The 17891-nt window shown below is 43.3% G+C and overlaps 1 protein-coding gene across 1 annotated transcript in view; it reads right to left on the reverse strand.

The window, feature by feature from the left end:
- Positions 1 to 15394, reverse strand: part of C15H10orf67 (chromosome 15 C10orf67 homolog) — a 147212-nt gene extending 131818 nt beyond the window's left edge. The window contains exons 1-4 of the mRNA XM_034644363.1: positions 15353 to 15394; positions 14415 to 14494; positions 9822 to 9896; positions 770 to 890 (exon numbers count right to left, since the gene is read on the reverse strand). Of these exons, the coding sequence (XP_034500254.1) occupies positions 770 to 890; positions 9822 to 9896; positions 14415 to 14494; positions 15353 to 15394 (318 nt within the window). The remainder of the gene's footprint in view (positions 1 to 769; positions 891 to 9821; positions 9897 to 14414; positions 14495 to 15352) is intronic.
- Between the last annotated feature and the right edge of the window lie 2497 nt (positions 15395 to 17891).

Below are 17891 nucleotides of genomic sequence, written 5' to 3' on the forward strand. Positions count from 1 at the left end.
CTAACGCATACATCCTCTGACTCAGAAATTCCACTTTTAAGTTTATGCCACAGATTGAATGGCCTCTGAGTATGTACAGAAGTCATCACAGCAGAAGATCTGAACCAACAAAAATGCCCATCACTAGGGGTAAAGCTAAATAAAGGATGCACATTTTATGATAGGATACACTTGTGAAAATGAGGAGGAAACTACCAAAATGGAACGATTTTCAAATTACATTGTTAAGTGAAAAAACAGAAACAAAGTACACAAGACTGTTTATAGTCATATGCTATCGCATGTGACAGTTTTATTGATTAGGGATTTTAATAATTCTTGATATCCGAGGTGTATGCAATGTCCTGTTTCTTTACAATCAAAAAAGATCCGAAGGAAATATGGCGGAAAGTCAAGATTTGACAAAGCTGTATAGGTAGGTAACACAGTGATTCATTATAGTAATTACTCTCTACGTTTTTCTACAATCCAAAAATATTTCATAATTTCTAAAAAGTATCATAAATAGAAAATGTTCACAGATATTAAAAAATTCCAAAGACAGTAACAACATACTTCACTAAACAGGTTAACATATATAAGCATGATATAAATATAAGCAGTAGCTGATACAAATTATTTTTAAAACCACGACTGTCATCCAATTCAGCTTGTGAAAGACGCTAAGATCTAAAAATTTTTAGTCATTTCAATGCTGTGAAGGAAAGAGACATCAAGGCAAACAATAGCCAAAATAATCTCAGAAGTTTGAAAATAAATCCAGATTTACCCGTATGAGCTTTTCTGTGGATGAACTCAACTCTTTCAGCGGCAGAATTTCACTGTGATCTGTTTGAGTAGCATGGTCTGTGCAGAAAAAGCCGACCTTCAAATCATCTGAAATATTAAGTCTGGAAAAAAAATGCAGAGTCAAGGTGCTTTCTATAATAGACGTTTCCTTTAAAATATGTGTTAGTGTACATATTTTTGCGTAAATCATATTATATTTTAAAGAATCAAAGGGACTGGTAAAGTGAGGAAAGCTCCAATTGTCTGCTCACGATTTGGGGTTTTCCCCGCAGATTCCCTGCCCTGGGATATATTGCTCTGCCATTCATCTTATTTCTACTTTCTGAGATATGATCAATTTGTGCCTCCTTTTTTTTTTTTTAAGATTTTTATTTATTTATTTGTTAGAGAGAGAAAGCGTGAGTGAGCGCAAGCAGGGGGACAGGCAGGCAGAGGGAGAAGCAGGCTCCCGCTGGACAAGGAACCCAACGTGGAACTCGATCCCAGGACCCTGGGATTATGACCGGAGCCAAGGCAGATGTTTAACTGACTGAGCCACCCAGGCGCCCCCGAGTCTCCTTTTAATATCCTATCTACTGTTTTACCCGGACTACTGCTTAAAGCCATTATAAATTATGCACGGCCATATCAAGCAAAAATACTTTAGGGTAGTGGTTCTCAAAGTGTGGCCTGAGGACCCCTGGGGTTCCAGGATCCTCTTCCAGGGAATCCACAAGGTCAAAATTATTTTCATAATAATATTAATATTTTATTTGCCTTTTCCACTATCATGCTCTCACAAGTGTTCAGAGGAGCTTTCCAGAAGCGACAAGTTATATGAGTGCATGACATGAACGCAGAAGCAGATATGAAAATTCAGCTATATCGTGCATTAAGCCAGGTGTTGAAAAGGTGTGCAAAAATGTAAAGCAATGACACTATACTCATTAGAGTTTTTGCTTTGAAAATACACTTTGTTTTCTTTAAAATATGTTATTTACATGAGCAAAGAATTAGTTTACCATTATTTTAAATGAATTAACATACATATATTCTTAATTTCTCCTTTTAAAATTCTTTTTTTTAATAATTTTTATTTTGTTATATTAGTCACCATACAGTACATCCCCAGTTTTTGATGCAATGTTCCATGATTCATAATTTGCATATAACACCCAGTCCTTTTAAAATTCTAATATGGTTACTATGAATAGGCATAAACTAATGCTCTTTGAGGTCCCCAGTAATTTTTGAGACCATAAAAGTTCTTGAAACCAAAAAATTTGAGGATTCTTCTTCGAGATAATCACACCACCATCCTGTATTTAGTTTTCAAACTCTGTTCCTGAACAATTTGAGTAGGCAAGGAGTTTAAGTATTTGTAAACTCCTCCTACAGACTTTTATTGATGGGCACCTCAAATAGTAAAAAGAAAGCCAATTTTCTGGATGCGATCTCTTCAACAATTTGATCAAACTTCCCACAACTACCAGCCTCTAAAATATCAGCTAAAAAAAGAAAACCATGAAAGCTCAAGTAGAATTAGTAGACTTTTGGGGCGCCTCGGTGGTTCAGTCAGTTAAGTGTCTGTGTTCAGCTCAGGTCATAATCCTGGAGTCCCGGGATCGAGCCCCACAATGCGCTCCCTGCTCAACAGGTAGTCTGCTTCTCCCACTCCCTCTGCTCCTCACCAGCTTGTGCTTTCTTTCTCTCTCTCTGTCATTCACTTTCTCTCTCTCAAATAAATAAATAGAATTTTAAAATTAAAAAAAAAAATAGCAGACTTTTCAGCTCAGGCTCCAAAGACAGAGTCTGCTGACCAGCTGGAGGAGACCCTGATGGCGGCATTCCATGCAACCCTTTCCCTCCTTTTTATTTGCTGGCAGAGTCTCAGGTTTACGTCCCACAGAATTCAGGGCAGGGTGATCATATTCCCAGGGCCGAGGGTAACTCTTGTCTGGTCTTGGCTCATCACAGAGATCTCATTCTTCTGGGCAAGATTGTTTTAGGGGTGGGTATGGAACTTGGTTCTGGCAAGAATGACATGAGGAAAGATCTTTGGGGGGGGGAGCTTGGGGTAAAGCTTTTTATGATCCTATACAGGGGCACCAGAGAGTTTCCCTCTGTGACTCTGAACATTGCCATGTGTGGAAGTGATGCCAAGAAGTGCCACAGCCATCTGGTGACCCCAAGTGGGGCCAGCCAAAGGCCAAAGCCAGTACACAGATGATGAGCTTTGAAAAAAAAAAAACACAACAACCAGAAATAATTTTGACTAACAACTTTGTTTAGCCATTGACTCATCTAGCTCTAAAGCCTGTCATACCTCTGACCTTCCTGCAATGTCATATAATAAATGCACCAATTGGTGAGAGCCTCTGTCAATCAGAGCCAAAAGCATGCTGATATCCTAGCTATGTGACAGTATGCAAATTACTTAACCTTTCTGTGCCTAGTGTCCTCTTATGGAAAATATTAGTGCCTATTTCATAGTTATTGTCAGGACTATTGTGTTGCGTTCTAGAAGTACTTTGAATGATGCATGTCACATAGTAGGCCCTCAAGAACTGAAAACTGTTATTGGGGTTGACGAGGCAGCTGTTACGTCAACTACTGTGTTCTGAGGTTACATCAGTTTTTCATCATGTTTGGAAAAAACTATTGAAGTATAGTAATATTCACCCAAGAAAGACTAAGTTTACATTTATGAAATTTTAAACACTTAATATAATGATTTTCCATTAACCCCACTCGATTTTCAACAAACCTTCTACACACTCATCAATTTCATCCTGGTGACAGAGCTGATCAGTAGCATTATCCAGATGGGGAGGGAACAGCAGTAATGTTGTATATCTCAGTTTCAACGGCTATGTCTGGTGTTTTTCCACAGAAAATTATATTTTAGATTTGCTCTGCTTTCATTTAAGGAACCTATTTCTTTTTTCTCACTATCTGAGTACTGCTGGAAGAGGCAATCTCCTTGGACCTGAGTGTTCCTGCACACTCTTTCTGCATATGCCAAGAATGCAAACTCCTGACCACTCTTTCCACAGGCGATTCCTCAGAATTATGTTTGCAGTGAGCAGCCTTAAAGGCTGAGGTAATGCCTTTCCTCTGCCAAGAAGCAGGCTGGTACTCTACTATGAAATGGTGAGCTCAGGGATCCCTTCCTTTAATGCAACACACTGTGTGTACAGGTATCCATGACAGGTCTTGAGTGTCACCCTCATGGCACTGAGAGGGCATGGCAAATCAACACAAATAAATAGGAAGGTCTAGATACTGTTTTTACAATGATGATAAAGTCCTTTGTCTCTGACTCAGGAGCCTTGTGTCTTCTGCTAATGGCCACGAAACAAGAAAACTTGTTAGCCTGTACGGAGGGTAAGATCTCAAACACTGCAGAGTCCTGGCCCATGAAATCCTCTGAATAAATTGAATTTATTCATTTGTATTGAATTTTTTCATTTTCATTTTATTTTTTTAAATTTTTTATTTATTTAAATAATCTCTACACCCAACCTGGGGCTCGAACTCATGGCCCTGAGATCACGAGTTGCAAGCTCTTCTGACTGGGCCAGCCAGGTGCCCCTGTATTGAAATTTTTTAAGACTAAGATATAGTAATTGCCTAAAAAGATCATCAATATTTAATAAATATTACAATTAGTTATTTATTTTGTCTACCTAAAATTTGTAACCATTTTTGAAAATCGTTTGAGAAACCCACCACTAAATGATAATTAGTATGTTAAAATTATGTATGATATTTTACTACACTATAGAAATCGATGAATCATATGATCAATTATGATAAAAATTTTAGAACATATGTTTCAAAGCAGTTTATAAGAAATAAGAGAAAACTGATTTTTAAATGGTGATGACATAAAATTTCAGGGAAAGTGTTTTTGATGCTTTTTAAGGATGACAACTATTATCAATGACAAATTATACATGTGGTGGGTTTTTTTCTAGACCATGTGTTTTATAAATTTTACAGAAATTCTCTTTCTTATACATGTGGAAATTTTTTAAAACATGAAATAAAAATAAAATCATACTTTCAAACAAGTGTCACACAAAATATAGACAATATAGATTTCCTAAAATTACTACAAGCCTCCGAATTTTTGTCTTTTTTTTTTTTTAAAGATTTTATTTATTTATTTGACAGAGAGAAAGACAGCCAGCGAGAGAGGGAACACACGCAGAGGGAGTGGGAGAGGAAGAAGCAGGCCTCCAGCAGAAGAGCCCGATGTGGGGCTCGATCCTATAACGCCGGGATCACGCCCTGAGCCGAAGGCAGATGCTCAACAACTGCGCCACCCAGGCGCCCTGAATTTTTGTCTTTTTAATCTATCATTCCCATGGTCCCTAGAGATATCTTACTAAAACTCGGGTTGTTTCACTATCCTGCTATAAGGACTCTGATAGCCTTCCCTTGTCCAAGAGAATTAAATTCAGTCTTCTTATTCCAACCTCCAAAATATGGGTGCAAACTCCTTGTCTGAGCTTCATGCATTTAACAAAGAATAACTGAGTACCTACTGTTTGCCAGGCACTGTTTATGGTACCAAAGATAACAGGAGTAGACGAGTCAAAGTCTTTGTTCTCATGGAACTTACATTCTAAAGGGAGAGACAACCAGTAAACAAGTAAACAAAAATATATTATATATTCTGAGGCAGTGGTAAACTCATCACTCATTACATATACCCAATGTACCATACTCACATGTTAAATATTCTCAAAATATATCTGTACCTGGGCAGTACCCTCAGCCTAAGATACAGTCTTCCCGCAGTTCCACTTATTAAAACCATCTGTAGTCACTTTCTTTTCCATCTTCCTATTCCTTCCATTCCATTCCCTTCCCTTGCCAGAGTGGAGGAATCAACACGGCGGTCAATGACATGAGTGAATTTCTCCATGATGAGAAAGGTTGGGAGTCATGCAGAGGCAAAGACCAACAGGCCTTGTAGTCAAGAATGTAGTAGGGTGGGGCGCCTGGGTGGCACAGCGGTTGAGCGTCTGCCTTCCGCTCAGGGCGTGATCCCGGTGTTATGGGATCGATCGAGCCCCACATCAGGCTCCTCCGCTGTGAGCCTGCTTCTTCCTCTCCTGCTCCCCCTGCTTGTGTTCCCTCTCTCGCTGGCTGTCTCTATCTCTGTCAAATAAATAAATAAAATCTTAAAAAAAAAAAAAAGAATGTAGTGGGGTAGTGAGAAACAGGAGCAGCAGCACAGAACCAGCATGATTGGGAGACGGCATACATAACGTAATAGATGCAAAAAAAAAAATGAGGAAAATAGAGCATCAGCATCTAGCAAGCACCATAGAGGTGACTCATTAAGGTGGGAGTCATCAATGACAAGTAAGCCTGGTCAGTGGAATTTTGATTAAGAAAAGTAAATTTTTTCAAGAAATTCAAAATAGAATACTTTATGTACTAGCAATCCCATTTCTGAGTATATATCCAAAGGAAATTAAGTCATTATCTCAATATTTACACCCCCAGGTTCACTGAAACATTATTCAAAATAGCCGAGGCATGGAAGTAACCTACGTGCCCATTAACGGATAAATGGATAAAGAAAATTTAATGTTTATACACAATGGAATATTCTTCCACCATAAAAAAGGAAGGAAATCCTGCCATTTGTGATAACTTGGGTGAACACTGAGGGCATTATACTAAGCAAAATAAGTTAGAGGAAGACAAATATTGTACGATCTCACTTACATGTGGAAACTAAAAAAAGCCAAACTCATAGCAACAGAGTTGATTGGCGGTTGCAGAGGCTGAGAGGTGGGGAAATGGGGAGATGTTGGTCAAAGGGTACAAACTGCCAGTTATGAGAGAAATAAGTTCCAGGAGCTAATGTACAGCATGGTGATTACAGTCACCATTACTGTACCGTACTTGAATGTTGCTAAGAGAGTAAATCTTTAAGAGAGTAAATCTTAAATTCTCTCTCACACCCACACACACAAAAATAACTATGTGAGGTGATGGATGAGTTAACTAACCTTCTTGTGGTAACTATTTTACAATATATACAAATATCAAGTCATCATATCATACCCCTGAAACTTACACAATGTCATGTGTCAATTATATCTCAATGAAGTTAGGGGGAAAGAAAGGAAAAGATTTTGTAATACCTACTCACAAAATAATAATTTATTACAAGGGGAAGAATGGTAAATTTATGGTAGAGAACCCTGGCAGACACCACCCCAACGAGGTCAAGGTTAAAGCACCAACAGGGAAATGGATAGATCACATGTCTTCTGAAGTGGATTCCCTGAAAAGAGCACATCTCCATTTCCACGGCATTCCTCCCAAGAATGCATAGCATGAGACTGGTTACAAGAAAACAGCAGATAGAGCTGGACATCCTACAGACTCTAAAGTCTATACTTTTCAAAAGTGTCAAAGGCAGAAAGGACAGGGAGAGGCTAAGGAAGCCTTCTACACTGAATGTGCCTGAAGGGCCAGGATAGCTAAATGCAACATATTCTCCCAGATAGGCTCCTGGACCAGAAAGGAAAAAAGTTATTGTTGGTGCACTTGGCACAACTTGAAGGGGCCCATTGTAGTGCTGGGCTAAAATGCTGGCTTCCTGATTGTGAGAGCTGTATGCTAGTCACACAGGAGAATATCCATTTTAGGAAAAACACACTGTAATGCTTAGCAGTGATGGGCATCGATTCTATACCTTGCTCTCAGAATGTTCTAGAAAGACTATAATAATGAGTGTATGAGTTTGTGTGTGTGTGAATGTGCACAAAGGGAGGGGACAAGGAGGAGTGGGGGAAAGAGAAAGGAAAAACAAGCTAAAATGTTAAGAATTGAATAATCTAGGTGAAGGGGATATGAGAGATCTTCGTTTGCTGTTCTGGCAACTTTTCTGTAGATTCAAAGTTATTTCAAAGTAAATTATTTTTTAAAAGTCACATGCGTTCTTCAAGCAAGCTCGAATTTCACCCAGTACGAACTGTCGATAGTTTAGGCCTTAATGAACAATGAAATGTGACTGGAAGCAACACAAACCACATCTGTGTGTGTTACTTCAACCCATTCTCCAAGTCACAGGTAAGGCCGCCGGTTTTCATGGGAGCCTGGAATAAAAGAAATCTAGACTACAGTGCGAGCTGCTGTCCCACTTGGACGTTATGATCCAGCAGACAACGGCACTATTTGTCTGTGACAAATAGAGGGATGAGCTGGGATCCTCCAGCAAGCACCAGGAAGAACGTCACAGCGGAGACGTTTAGAGTTTTAGAGCAAATCTTAGGCCTTCGTGTATAGATGACTATTATCCTTTTGAGCAATAGCCCTGGCTTGCTATTGAGCCTGGCAAAGACTGAGTGCAGACACATGCGTCATCAGGCCTGGGTTTGCCGTGATAAATTCGGGTTTATCTGACCCTCCAAACCATAAAATTGGGCACGAGCAGCTTCAGTCTGTAAGACGAAAGTGACGTCAGAGACCAGGCTCAAGCAAAAGGAAACACACTTCCAGGAGCCCGTGGCTCCAGTTCCGTTGCCTCCCGCGCCCCCCCCCCCCCCCCCCCCCCCCGTTCATAGTTACAGCCTCATGGGAAGTTCTGTATGAGCAGCTGACTGAGGAAGAAAAGACTGAGATTAACCGAGGGTGCTACCGTCAGATGGGGGATACCTAGAGTCCCACAGGCAGGCTCAGAGATGACCTTGAAGGACTGCGGAGAAGGACTGAATAGAATGGAAGTAGGACATTCGCTTGTTTGCTTTTTCTGGATGAGAGCTAGCCAGAACTGCATATCTGTATTAATTAAGTTTTAACTGGATAATGGACCGACACTTGCAAGGAAAGAACATTGAGTGATTGGTGACAAGAAAAAGTCCGGGGAAGAGTTCTGTGGATGACCCTTTGAGAAAGGGCATGGGCTAGGGGCACCCACTTAGTAGGTCCAACTCTTGATTTTGGCTCGGGTCAAGATCTCAGGGTCGTGAGACTGAGCCCCACGTCGGGCTCTGCTGCTCAATGCAGAGTCTGCTTGAAATTCTCTCTCTCCCTCTCCCTTTACCCCTCCCCCCACTCATGCTCTCTAAAAAAAAAAAAAGAAGAAGAAGAAGAATGGGCACAGGCTATAAAGATACTTTTGCCCCATGTGAATGCTCACCAAAGGGCATCCACCACAGAGAAAGTGTTCAACGATCGAGTAGGTAAAAGGACACACTCTGTGGACAGCAGTTTCTGCAATCATCCCAGTGATCATTCGACGGCCCTTGAATGAAATGGCTATGGCAGCAGGGATGGAGTTCAACAATATGGACTTCCCCTTTCCAAGGTCAGCCTGGCTGCCCCAAGCATGGAGTGCCTCACCAGCCAACAATAGAGATCAGTAGTGAGTCCCTAATACACCAGTATTAACCAGTGGGGATAGCCAGCCACCTGGTGACAGCCTGGTAACACTGAACCTCTTCCATCATCCTCACTGCGACAGACACACGTATTCTGGATACGGATTTGTATTCCCTGACCGTAATGCATCTGCCAGAACCGTCATCCGTTACAAAATGCCTTAGCCACCATCATGACATTGTGCACCTAATCACTTCGGATAAAGGTACTCATTTCTTAGCAAAAGAAGTGCAGCAATGGGCTCATGCCTATGGACATGACTGGTCTTGTCACATATCCCGTCACCCAGTAGTGGCTAGCCTAATGGAAAGGTGAGCTAGCTCACTGAAGGTTCGCTGATGGCAGTTGTGAGACAGGTGGATGAGAGGACGTGTTTCTGCCTTCCAGGATGCAGTCCACACTTTGAATCAGTACGTGGTGCTTCTGTCCCATGGCCATAGGTCCAGAACCTAGAGACAGAGGGAAGCGGCTCCTCTCACTCTTACACCTAATCACCCACTCCCAACACTTTTGCTTCTTGTCCCGGCAATTTTATGATCTGCTGGCTTGGAGGTCTTAGTTCTCTGGAGAAGAGTACTTCCACCCGGAAACACAACTATAGTTCCACTGAATTAGATGAGATTTAATTGAACTGATACCTGGCCACTTGGTGATCCTTTGGCCATTGAACCAGAAGACAGAGAATGAGGTCTGGCTGAAGTTGTTGATTCGGACTACGAAGAAGCAAGTGGGTTGTTGGTATACAATGGAGTCAATGAAGACTATGTGTGGAACCCACGGGGTTCTCTGGGGTGCTTCTTAGCATTTCCATGCTTGTCCTGAGCATGCTATGAAGGTGCACACAGGAGTTGTGCCTTTCCCCAATGTCAGCTTTATTCAATCATAAAGCAAACTTAAATCACAATGATAAAGCAGGTTCAGGATTCCAAACTCAATGACATTTCCCCATGTGATTAAACGTGGCTTCTTCCACAGCTCGCAGAGCAGGACAGAACACGAGCCAAGACAACAAACAGGAAAACAGAAGGGTGCAAGAAGTGAATGAACCAAATTCGAAGTCAGTCTGTGGGGGCGCAGCTGAGATAAGGCCTCCGTCGGGTCGGGGTCAGCTCTCCGCACTGACTGCTTCTGATGGTCAAGCAGGGAAGGCTCTCGGTTCTGTTTGGAGATCCATCAGGCAGTCTTTGGCAGCAGCTGCCTTTTTTATGTGGTCAGACATAGAGGGGTCAGGTCTGATGAGTCTGACAGTATGCTGCCCAAATCCTTTTCTTTTAAAAGGGATCTAATCGGTTGTGGGTCTCTGCAGACCTCCTCTGGGGTCAGCTGACGTTGGTCGCGGCCATATCTCCCAGCTTCAGTACCTTAATGGCTCATGTCACTGCTTGACAGAGGCCCCTGCTTGACATGAGAGACTCCATTTTGTTCTCTACAATGCTGTAGGGGAGCAGAATTTGCCAGGCTAAAATATGAGTGGAAGTTGCCCTTCGTAAGGGGCATTTATATTCATAAGGGCTTTCTCCATTTTTAAGGGTGTCTTCCTAAGAGTGGATGACAAAATCTCTAGAAATTTAACAACGGATGAGGCAAAGACTTAAATCTGCATAACCACCGTGCCCTCCTTCACTGTGCTTTGCTTGATAACCTCCCATAATGGCTTCCCCCTCCCCCTCCAACACCTTCCTTTGCCTTTAGGTGGAGATGGTATTTAAGGTGGTAGCTTGGGCCATTTCGGGGAGTTACTAAATTTTCCTGGGTATCTTCCGTGTATACAGGACGTATACATGTTATTACACTTCTCTTTGTGTTTCTCCTGTTAATCTTTTTTTACAGGGACTCTCAGCCAAGAGCCTGAAGAGTAGGGGAAATTTTTTAAATTTATTTTTAAAGATTTTAAGTAATCTCTACACCCAATATGGGGCTTGAACTCACAACCCCGAGATCAAGAGTTGCATGCTCCCCCAACTGAGCCAGCCAGGCGCCCCAACGAGGTTATTTTTGAGAACTTAGAACCTTCAGGAATGAAGATTTGGATCTCCCAGCAGGGTGAAGAACTCATCCTGCCTGCATCTTTCAGCCCCTCAACAAGCCATCCCCATGGACCAGCTCTGGCCAGCGCCCTCTGACTAGTTTCTCTGCCACCAGCCATGTCCTCTCCCAAGAGGTCTTAATCTCTCCCTTGGATGGTGGTGGGAGTGAGGGTCTTCTAAGTTCTTACTTCCTTTCTTGTTTACTCTTCCTCTGCCTTTGGGATCACAGCTCTATTCCACGTTTGCTATTACAAGACTGCTTAGAGCCTTCTTTTACCACTTTTACTGCCTTTTACTAGTTAAAAATGCTCCCCCTTTTTTTGAATGCTTCTTAATATTTAATAAGGAGCAAGAAATATTCCCTTATCAAATACTGGTGAGGTTTCTGCTTCCTGTCTCGATCCTGAGTGCTATATCGTCATAATAAATGCAAACGGTCCCTAACCTATTTTTTATATTCTAGAACACTGCATGCGTATTGAACAGACCTTCAATGCTTCAGCCTCCCTGTCTAGAAATGCAATCCTTTACCCTCCCCGGTGCCAAGTAGCTCCTTTTAACTATTCAACTTCATTTTTCATTAAGCTTGAACATGTATGTTCTTTATTCCCCATTTTAAGCAAAAAATCTATTGTGGGCAGTAGGTTTTTGAACTGTGGGTAGCTATTGCGAATCTATAATGTTACCATGTCAATTATATCACAGAAAAGCTGGAAAAAATAAAAGTGTAAAAAATACACAACCCAAATATATATAGTTTCAGGATATGATTTAAAAACTTGGAATAATGTTTTCAGTTATTCCTTCTGGTATCATAATATTATAACACTACAATACAATGCTTTAAAATCAAGTCCAAAAACGTTATAGATACCTCCTACAGAGTGTCTAAAAATTACATTAAGCCCTATTTATTCAGTGCTTAACTTGTCCCATGGGGTTTGTTAAGATATACGCTGTGACACACACATTTTCCCTTCAGGTCGTCCTCCCAATAATCTCATAAGAGAGAGACTGACTTTCTGGTTGCAAAGATGTAGAAAGCGAGGTTTGTAGAGAGGCGAGAGCTCTTCTAAAATCATAAGCCTGAAGGGAGAGATCCCAATTCTCCATCCCTAGGGAGAACAGGATCATGGCTCTAAGGTCCCTTGAGCCTTAAATTTTTGTATAACTGACTCAGAAAGATCAGGCTCATTCAGAATCTAAGTGAAACATGAAGGTTCATTCTTCAGTTTCCTGTCAAATTCCAAATGTCTCTGATTTTAAATGGCAACCTCCTCGCCTAGAATGGAAATCCACATCACAACAAATTAGCTAAGTGGTTCCTACACAGCCCTTATTTATAGTCTCAGCAATTCGATTTCTGAATAATGGCTTAGTTGTTATGCATAAAATATAGTCTTGGAAGGATGACAATTATGTTTTTGAATAAACTAGATAGAAAATTAACATGTAAATTTAGTATAGCAAACAGACCCATGAATATTTATTAATAGTACGCAATGACACTTCTCACTGAATCCTAGAATAGTCTATCCTAACAAATGCTTATTAACGAATTAGTCAAAGAAAATGGTATTAGGTGCACTAAACTTTCACTATGGTGTGCTGCTCCATTTTAAATAAGGAAAACATTTCTTCCCTCTTTTCCTCTTCAAAGAACACGCAAGTGTGAGGTGCCTCAGGCTCAAAGAGACCCCTCTTTGTAACTCCCACTTCCTAGGTGATCTCACCAAGTCCCCCACCCCTACATCCATTTTTGTACTAATTACTCCCAAATTGATACGGCCAGGCCGGACCACTCTTCTGAACATCTGACTTGAAGGGAAGCAGAATATGGCACCCCAAAATATGCCTCTTTGGCACGAGGATTATTTTGATCTAATTATTTTGAGAACTGCAGACACAGGAGAAGTTCTGAAAACAAAGTGGAAGTTACTCTTTTGGAAGAGAAACTTACATTTATGAAGGATATCCCCATTTGTAAGGGTCTCCCTCTCTATACCAGGAAGAAAAGGATGAGTAAATCACAGGAGAACCTTATCAATAAAGAAGGCACCAATTTAAATCTGCATAACAGCCATACTTTTGTTTACTGTGCTTTTCCTGGCAACCTTCCATAACTCACTCCCCGCCCCCCCATCCAAGCCCCATCCTTTGTCTTTAGGTGATGGTATGGTATTCAAGGTGGGTGATGGCTTGAGCCATTTTGGGGAGTTAGTTACTCAGTTTTCCCGGGTATGTCCCATGTATACAAGAGGCATACATGCTATTTAACTTCTATTTTGCTCTTCTCCTATTAATCTGTCTTTTATTATGAGGTTGGTCTCATCCAAGAACATATAAGGGCAAAGGAAAAATTATTTTTCCCCCATCTCCTAACTGGTTTCTCTGTTTCTGCCCTTATCTCCATTATAATTTATTATCAAAACAGCATCCAATGTAATTCTGTTGAAAGATTAATCATATCAAATCATCCCTCTGCACCAATCCCCCTTCCCATCTTTGATAGTGTGATTTATAATAAGAAATATATATTTTGGACTTTATCCACGATTCCTGCCTCAAAGCACCCAAGACCGCTGGAATATCCTAAGTGGTGTGAGCAATGGGATCATCTTTTGTTATATTTGGTATTTTGTCCTCAGTTCCTGAAATAGTCTCAGTGTGGAAAAAAGGTGAACTGCGGGTCTTTGTAATTCATAACAAACTCCTTTGAACCAGGTCTGAGTCCATGTTACTGGGGGCACTTTTGGAAAGCCCCTAAGGATGGAGGCTGGTTGCCAGGGAAACCAACCATAATTAGAGGGTGGGACCTATCAGTCCCACTCCCACATCCACCTCTGGAGGGGCAGGAGGTAGACCCAATCACCAAAGGCCAACGACTTCACCCATTTGGGCTATGTAATGAAGTCTCCATAAAAACCCCTGAACTACAAGTTTCAGCGAAGTTCTGGGTGGGTGAACACATCCAGGTGCCAGGAGGGTGTCGCACTCCAAATTCCATAGGGACAGAAGCTTCTGTGCTCCAGACCCTTCAAGACCTCACCCTAAGGATCTCTTTATCTGGCCATTCATTTGTATCCTTTAATATTCTTTGTAATAAACCAGTCACCCAATTGGTTTTCTGAGTTCTTGGAGTGACTCTAGCAAATTAATTGAAACCCCGGCAGGGGTTATAGGAACCTCTAACTTCAGGCTGACCGGTCAGAAGCACAAGTATCAACCTGGATTTGCAACTGGCGTCTGAAGGGGACGCAGTCTTGTGGGCTCTGATGCTGTCTCTAGGTGGCAGAGAGTCAGAATTGAGTTAAACTCTAGGACACCTAGTCATTGCCACTGTCTGGCACCGTCCCCTTACCTCTGACCTCTCCGCTGCTCTCCCCTTCTCCCTCTGCTCCAGCCACACAGGGCTCCTTGCTGGGCCTGAGACACCCAGGCCCACCCCTTCCTGCTTCCTGTTCTTTCGCTGGAACACTTTGTTCCCTGATAGATCGGCATGGTTCCTGCAGGTCTGCACCCCAACATCATCTCTGAGAAGCTTTCCTCACCACAGTATCTATAATTACAATCCACTTCCCTGCTCCACATACCAGTTCCTCTGCTTTCTCCCTGCTGTTCCTTCCTTAGCACCTACCACTAACTTCTTTATTACACAGTTCGCTTGCTAATCATTGGTTTCCTGACTAGAATGTAAACTTGGCAAAGGCGGGCCTTCGGTCGGTTTGTAGATTGCTGCTTGCCCAGTGCCAAACTCGGCCGAAACCCAGGACTGCAGTCCTTACTCCAACCTCTCCCACTCCTAGCAGAGCACCAACACGGCCCCCCTAGCACTGTGGGGGAAGAGAGATTAACGTTGGCATCAGTGGTTCCTTTGTTCAGGCACCGTGCCTTAACTGAGCACCTGGCACTGTCGTGTTGCCCACGGAGCGCAGCCGGTGTGCTTTGCTGGAGAGCTCCACACCAGGCAATGCCAAGGAATCTGAGGCAGGAAGTCATTCCTATCAGTAAACAAGCAGAACAGGTTAGACACCGTGCCCATGGTGTTACTATGGGCCACTGCCAATATGTGCTTTCCACAACCACCAATAAACCAGGTCCCCGGTCTACACTGATCTACTTTCACAAATGCACCCACTTACGCTGAGCTGGCAGCACCGTCTCCCTGGGTCAGTCCCCACCATGGGGCCTGTACCGCGCTGGTCCTTTCTTCTCCCTCTGAAGCCTCGGTGTGCGGGGCTTGCCTCTCTAAGCCAGCCTACCTGGCACCATGAAGCCCTTGACTTAGGGAATTCTAAGTGCTTGCACAGTAGCGAACCTAGTGCTGGCCACTTATTGATTTTAAAAGGTTTTTGGAAGGAAAAACACATTTTTCCAGACGCATCAGCTCTACGTGATCCGAACAGGCAAACTGTGGGCACAGGGGGCAAAGGATGACGAAAGGGAGGAAATGTAAAGAAAGGACCAAGGGATAACAATGATGTTGGCAAACATCTACACGGTACTATGTGTATATATGTACGGCGCTCTTCGAAACACGGTACGCAGATGCGCTCATTTCATGTTCACTCTGAACTGCTGTTTCCCCACGAGGTAACTGCGACAGAAGTTTTTAAGTAACTCGCCCAACTCAGGGGCCCTGTAGAAGGCCGCAGGATTTGAACCCAGGCACTCTGGCTCCGGAGTCCGTGTTCTCAGTTTATGTGAATACACTTAGGAAATCAAGTCAGCCGGCCTGGGGCCTGGAGCGGCGGGAGGCGCGGGAAAAGGGCGCGTGGCGCCGCGGGACCCGAGGGAATGGGAGGTGGCGCTGCGCGGGGCGCGGCGGCTCGCGCGGGTCACCTGGGGCTGAACCGGAATTGTTCAATAGTCGACTCGAGGTTGTCGAGGATCTTCCGGCACTCCTCGGTCTTGGACGTGCCGCCCTCTCTCTCCATCGGAGCCCGGGGCTGGCCGCTGGGGCCGGGGGCCTCCAGCGGAGCTGCGGGCTGGGGAGAGTTGGGAGTCCAGAAGCCGGCGTCCGTTGCTATGGCGACCCCTGGGGGCGGGCGGAGCGCGGGAAGCGGCTGGCAGGCGGGGGTGCGGCGGACCCAGAGCGGGCAGCTTCCACTGCCCGCCTGCCCCAGGGCTCCCCGACCGGCGCGCTCTGTCCCGGACGCCCACGGGCCAGGCCGCCGCTGAAATGTCCCCCACGAAAGCTGGACCCGTCTAGACACCCCTGCGAGGGCCCCGCACGCCCCAAGCTCTCCTCGCCTTCTCTTCTCCCGCGCCTCTGCGCTCAGCCTCCCGCCAGGCCCACGCACTCAGAGCGCCTTCCTTTTGACACCAACACCCCTCCCCACACCAGGTTAGAGCCGGAGCTCGGCGACCGTCGCCTTCGTGGCCTTCCGCCCGGTGCTAGAGGGCAGCCTCGGGGAGGAGGAAGGGTAGTGCACCCCTGTAATAACCAACCAACCACGCTTAGGGCATGTTGAGCCTGGGCTCCAGAGCGGTGCCAAAGTAAGGAGGAAGCTGGCGGCCTGAGGAATTGCCTACACCTGCCGCTTGACCACAGACGTAGGCGTTTCATGGACCAAAAAAAAAAAATTCTTTGCAGAGATTAAACAGCCTACATTTCTATTTAATATGAAGGTCAGAATTCAGGCGTCAAGTTTTAAGCTATACAGTGTAGCGTGGGATTTATTTTTACGAAGTTTCTACAATAGTAAGAGAAACTGCGTAATAATGACACGGTTGTTCAAATTATGTATCATGTTTTGACAATGGTGAACTATCTTTTCTAACATCATCAGTATGTCATTTGCTGGTTTTAGGACTAAGTATACCATATTTGCATTTCAAAATATGGTCTACAGGAAAACAAAAGATTTTCTCTCTCATGTGAAAACGAAGTTAGTTATTGGAAGCTCAGAATATAAAAAGGAAATTACTGTAACATTAACACAACTATGTATGTATGTATTTACTTATTTATTTATTTAAAATAAAGATTTTATTTATCCAAGAGAGAGCGAACGATCATGAGCCGAGGGGAGAGTTAGAGGGAGAAGCCGAGTCCCTGCTGAGTAGGGTGCCTGACGCAGGCCTGGATCCCAGGACCCCGGGATTGCTACCCCAGCGGAAGGCAGAACCACTTAACTGACTGAGCCACCCAGGTGCCCACAACTCTTATATTTAAAGACAAAGATGTAAGGCCCCAAATGCCAAAAAGAAAAAAAAAAAACTGTAACCAATGCCAACATGATCTTTTGTAAAGGTCTGTTTTCCTTTGAGAAGTTGAAGAGAGCAGAAAAAGAGTTACTTTTACTCTACATAGATTTTTGTTTTCAAAATCTAACTTCTAAGTCTCTTGAGGGAAATTTTATCATATAATCAAAAAGTATTTTAAAAGAGAGTAATGTATAAATCTATAATAAATGATTTTATTTATTTATTTATTTATTTATTTATTTATTTATTTATTTATTTGACAGAGAGAGAGACAGCCAGTGGGAGAGGGAACACGAGCAGGGGGAGTAGGAGAGGAAGGAGCAGACTCCCAGGGGAAAAGCCTGATGCGGGGCTTGATCCCAGGACCCTGGGATCACGCCCTGAGCCGAAGGCAGACGCTTAACGACTGAGCCACCCAGGCGCCCCCATAAATGATCTTTTCTTAAGTGATTTTTTTTTTACCACAATGCA

This window comes from Ailuropoda melanoleuca, chromosome 15 (genome assembly GCF_002007445.2).
Source record: "Ailuropoda melanoleuca isolate Jingjing chromosome 15, ASM200744v2, whole genome shotgun sequence".
NCBI lineage: Eukaryota > Metazoa > Chordata > Mammalia > Carnivora > Ursidae > Ailuropoda > Ailuropoda melanoleuca.